Below are 4,520 nucleotides of genomic sequence, written 5' to 3' on the forward strand. Positions count from 1 at the left end.
TGGATCTGTTTAACAGCATCTTGATTTCTCATAAAGTCATTAGCTTCCATTTGCTCCAATCTAATTCTGAAGCAATGATTCTCCTCAGTGAGCTTTTGAGATTATGTTTCCATCTGGCAAATTTGGCTTTTTAAGGCATTCTTCTCCTCATTGCCTTTTTGAGCCTCTTTTGCCATTTGAGTTAGTCTATTTTTTTAAGGTAGTATTTTTCTCAGTCAGGCTGTTCACTCTCATTTCTTAATTTTCTTGCATTGTTCTCATTTCTCTTCCCAATTTTTCCTCCACTTCTCTTATCTGCTTCTAAAGGTCCTGTATGGCCTCTAGCCAGCTCGTATTTTCCTTTGAAGCTTTTGGTGCAGGAGTTCTGACTTCACTGTCTTCCTCCTGTTCCGTGCTTTGCTCCTTTTTGTCCCCAAAATAGGAGTCTATGCAGGCCAGGAGCTGAAGCTGCCATGGGGCGCTGGCTGGCTGTTGCCGGTATCTCAGCGGCTTCTCACCCTGGGGGCAAAAGCCATGAACTCCCACTTACTGGATCCCAAAGTCCAGACTGCACTGACCTCTCACTTTTCCCTTAGCATCTATGTGTTGATAAATCTGGAAATGCCCACAGCTGCTGCTGATCTGGAGCCCCTCTAGCCCGCAGCTTGTCAGGCCCACCCTGGGGCTAAAATCCTGGTGTGGGGCTGGGCTCGGTTCCCAGAGCACTGTGCTGGTCAATTCCTGCTGGCCTGCTGGGCTGTCCTCAGCAGGAGGTTAGCTTCTCTGTGTCATTTTGTGGGTTCTGCATCTCCAAAGTTTGTTTAGAATCCCCTTTTTTCATGGATTGGGGAAGGTGGAAACAGGAGCAGCAGGGAGGTCCTGCTTCTAGTCTGCCATCTTGACTCTGCCCCTGTTGATTGTTTTTAAAAGCCATAATATTCTTCCATTTTATGTAGCTGAACTGAGAGGTAAAATGCTAATTATTTTAGATTTCTTTCAAGAAACCATGAACAAAGTTACTATGCACTAGTCTTAAACAATAAACTTATCTTTGTTGCTTTCTGGAAAAAAAGAGTGACAAAAGGAAAAAGGCATTTATTGTACATTTTTTAATCCCTCTGTCTCTACTGGCTTATTCCCTACTACCCATAAACATGTTCATATCTTCCCATCTTGAAAAAACTCATTAATCTTTATTTTACAGAAAAAAATGGGTGCCATTCACTGTAAGCTTCCTCTTCTCTTCTCCTTTTCTCCTATCACTCAGATGTTCCTTTCATCCCATCTCACAGGGATGGCTTTGCTTAACTCTGCCTCACTTAAATCCAATTCTCTCACAAGTTCTCACTCATCACCCACAATTTGTGATGTCATGGGTCTTCAAAAATGAAGAACAAACAACAATATGATGAAGTGGTTTTACTACTCAGAAGGGGTAAAGTTCTAGTTGCACATGCAGTCCTCTTTTCACCCATATACTGCACAGATAGGCCCCCCCTGCCACCCCCACTTTTTCTCTTTTCTTTAACCATGAGAACCCTGTTGAGGCTGTGTGTTCCCTAACAAATAGGAAAGCACAGACCTTTCTAAAGATTCCATCTAGAACTTCCCCAACTACCTCTCAGCATGAGTCTCTGTGCTCCAAAGTTCTTCCTGGAAGACATGGAAGGTGAGAAAATGCATGACATAATTATCCTGCATTGTGAAAGAATTTTTTCATTCTAGAAAGTCTCATCCTAAGATCCAGTTTGGGGGAACACCTATAGAATATGATCATCATTCCATCTGTCTCATCAAATCAGAGAATTTCAGAACTAAAAGTGAGTTCAGAGAGCACCTAGTACAATCCAAGATGGTACAAGAATGCTTATCATGTCTCAACTAAGATCTCACCTACAAGAAGTTCTTCCTGGTCTTCCTTAATATTAATGTCTTCCCTCCAAGATTACCTCCCATTTCACTGTATACATCTTATATGTACACAGTTGTTTAAATATTGTCTCCTCATTAGATAGTGATCACCTTGGGAGCAGGCACTATTTTTGTCTTTCTTTGAATCCTTACTATGTAGCATAGTACCTTAGAACATAACATTCTTGTTGACTTGATTCTACAGTATATCCAGGAAGTTGTCACTGAGTTTTATCTTGAAGGTTTCCAGTGAAGGGAAAGCCTCTATCTCTGGAGGCATCCCATTCCTTTTTAGTATAATTCACTCTTGAAGAATTTTACTTTAATTTCCTGACACCAAGCCCAAGTTGAGATCTTAGTAATATCCACCCATTACTCCCAACTTTGCCTCCTGGAAACAGTCAGAAAAAGTCCTATCCTTTCTGTCTTCACAAGACAGCCCTATAAATATTTTAGGTCTCCTGTCGAATCTTCAATATCTTCAAATACTTTTGGGTAGTCCCCACTACTAGGTACTTTATTTTCAAGATTAAAAATTTCTCCAACTCTTTCTACCAGTCTCCCTATGGCAAAGCCTCGGAATCCTGCAACATCCTTGATGATTCCTATCTCTGTTTTTTCTATTACTAGGACATTCTTCATAAAAGGACCCTGAATACCCTATGAGAGCTCCAGCAAGAGACTCAAGGAAGGGAAGGAGCTGAAAGAAAAAATCAAACAGTGACTGGGGAGACAGAGTAGGGAGAGATGCTCTAATGTTTGGCTGATTACTTTAGGGAAGCAATGGGGTGAAGTGACTTGTCCAGAGTCACACAGAGGTCACATTTGAACTCTGGTCCCCCTGACTCCAGGACTGGTGTCCTATACCCTGTGTGAGCTAGCTGCTCTTATTTTAATGATTTAGTGCTCTTTAACTATTTCCCTATTTATCATACCTATCATACTCTCTATTAGAGATATTTGGGATGTCTTTGCTAATCCAAAGATTGCTAGAGAAATTGTCAGGGAAAGATTTCTCTTACGAGAAAATAGAAAACAAATAAACAAATGACTCAATTCTACCTTTATTCTAGACTCGGAACTTGGAAAACCTGGGATCAAATTCTGCCCCAGACATTTACTGGCTAGGGCAAGTTATTCAGCCTCTCTCAGCCTTTATTTCCCCATCTGTAAAATGGCTATAACAATAGCACCTACCTCTAGAAATATCATGGGACAATATATGGAAAATGTTCTTCAATCTTTTTTTTTTTAAAACAATTGGGGTTAAGTAACTTGCTCAAGGTTACATGGCCAAGTGTTCTTCAATCTTAAAGGACTATATAAATGTTAGCTATAATTATTACTTCCATTGTCAGTTACAATTGTCCAAGCCACCCCAAATAGCTGTTCCTCTTTGAACGTCCCATTTCCCCCAATATCTTAAAACCTTTAAATTTGTTCTTAGCTATCCTTATCTGACTCATCCGATTCTGAGGTTTATTATTCCTGGATCTATTTTTAAAGCCTGTGCCAAGAGATCTTTGAGATGCTACCATCACCTTTGTTCACAGCCAATTTAATTTTTGAATGGTTCTAATTGGTAGGAAATTCTTCCTGATATCGAGACTAAAACTACCAGTTAATAACATCTACCCATGGTCCTGGTTTTGCCCTCTAGTGTCAATGAGCACAATGTAACACATTACATATGAGAGTCTTTTAAAAATTTGAAGATATGATTCTGGATTCCTCTAAGTTTTCTCTCTCAACCAATCATCTCTCAACCTATTCTACCTTCAGAGTAGCATCTGGGATTGGACATCATACTGTAGATGTCAATTGATGAGGGCAGGGAAAAATGAAACTATCACCTCTGCATCTATAGAAACAAATTCTCTATTCAGAAAGCCCGAAATCAAATCAGACCTCTTGGCCATCGTGCTACTATTCCATACCAAGCTTGTGGTCCACTAACCATCTTAGGTCTATTGCACATAAAATGCTTTTTTTAGTAATTTCTCCTTGTCCCACCCTCACCATGTGCTTGTGGCTTTGAATTTGAAACTGACAGACTTGATGTAGAGTGGTCATTGGCCAAAGGGGAGCCATTGCTTATAAAGGAAGGAGAGACGAGAGCAGTAGGTATCTGTGACCAAACAGAACTTTATTGTTGCATCAGATAAATGAGGAAGAGAAGGTTGGATTCAACTCAGAAATTTGGGGAATTTGAGAGGAGATGAAGTAATAATCCTGTGGTCTCTCCATTCCCAAGGGACATCTCATTAGTTTAGGAGGAAGGATGGGAAAGGAGGAGGAAGGTTGATGGTTTCTCTTGATTGCTCAAATTCCGTTCTTCAGATAAGGGCACCAGGTCACTAGCAGCCACCAGAGTTGCCACCACAGTCCCCAGACTGCTGGTTGTACCCACTGCCACTGTCACAGCGGCCAGGGCTCTGACTTCTGCACCTATGGGATCTGTGATGAGAAAAAAGACTGCAGCCCCTCCCTAGGCCACCTAAGCCACCTAAGCCTCCCAAGGCTCCTAAGCCCCCTAAGCCTCCTAAGCCCCCAAGGCTCCCTAAGCCCCCTAAGCTGCTGCATCCTCCAGAGCTCCCACATCCTCCAGTGCTGCCGAATCCTCCAGAGCT

The 4,520-nt window shown here is 41.5% G+C and overlaps 1 protein-coding gene and 1 long non-coding RNA gene across 3 annotated transcripts in view; both read right to left on the bottom strand.

Annotated features, from left to right (window-relative positions):
• Window positions 1-4,520, bottom strand: part of LOC138162631 (uncharacterized) — a 311,452-nt gene that overhangs the window by 187,661 nt on the left and 119,271 nt on the right. The gene's annotated exons all lie outside the window — the stretch shown is intronic.
• LOC138162624 (late cornified envelope protein 3D-like) overlaps window positions 1-4,520 on the bottom strand; it is a 99,356-nt gene that overhangs the window by 93,279 nt on the left and 1,557 nt on the right. The window contains exon 2 of one of the 2 annotated variants that reach the window (XM_069089972.1): window positions 4,016-4,520. This exon is cut by the window's right edge and continues 219 nt beyond it. The exons of the other annotated variant lie outside the window; for it this stretch is intronic. Within the exon in view, the coding sequence (XP_068946073.1) occupies window positions 4,248-4,520 (273 nt within the window). The 3' untranslated portion in view covers window positions 4,016-4,247. Of the gene's footprint in view, window positions 1-4,015 lie in introns of those variants that run through there. 2 annotated transcript variants of the gene reach the window in all.

Source organism: Petaurus breviceps, unplaced genomic scaffold (genome assembly GCF_028583685.1).
Source record: "Petaurus breviceps papuanus isolate PSGF00001 unplaced genomic scaffold, PetGlider_PUasm1.0 186, whole genome shotgun sequence".
In the NCBI taxonomy this organism is placed as follows: Eukaryota; Metazoa; Chordata; class Mammalia; order Diprotodontia; family Petauridae; genus Petaurus; species Petaurus breviceps.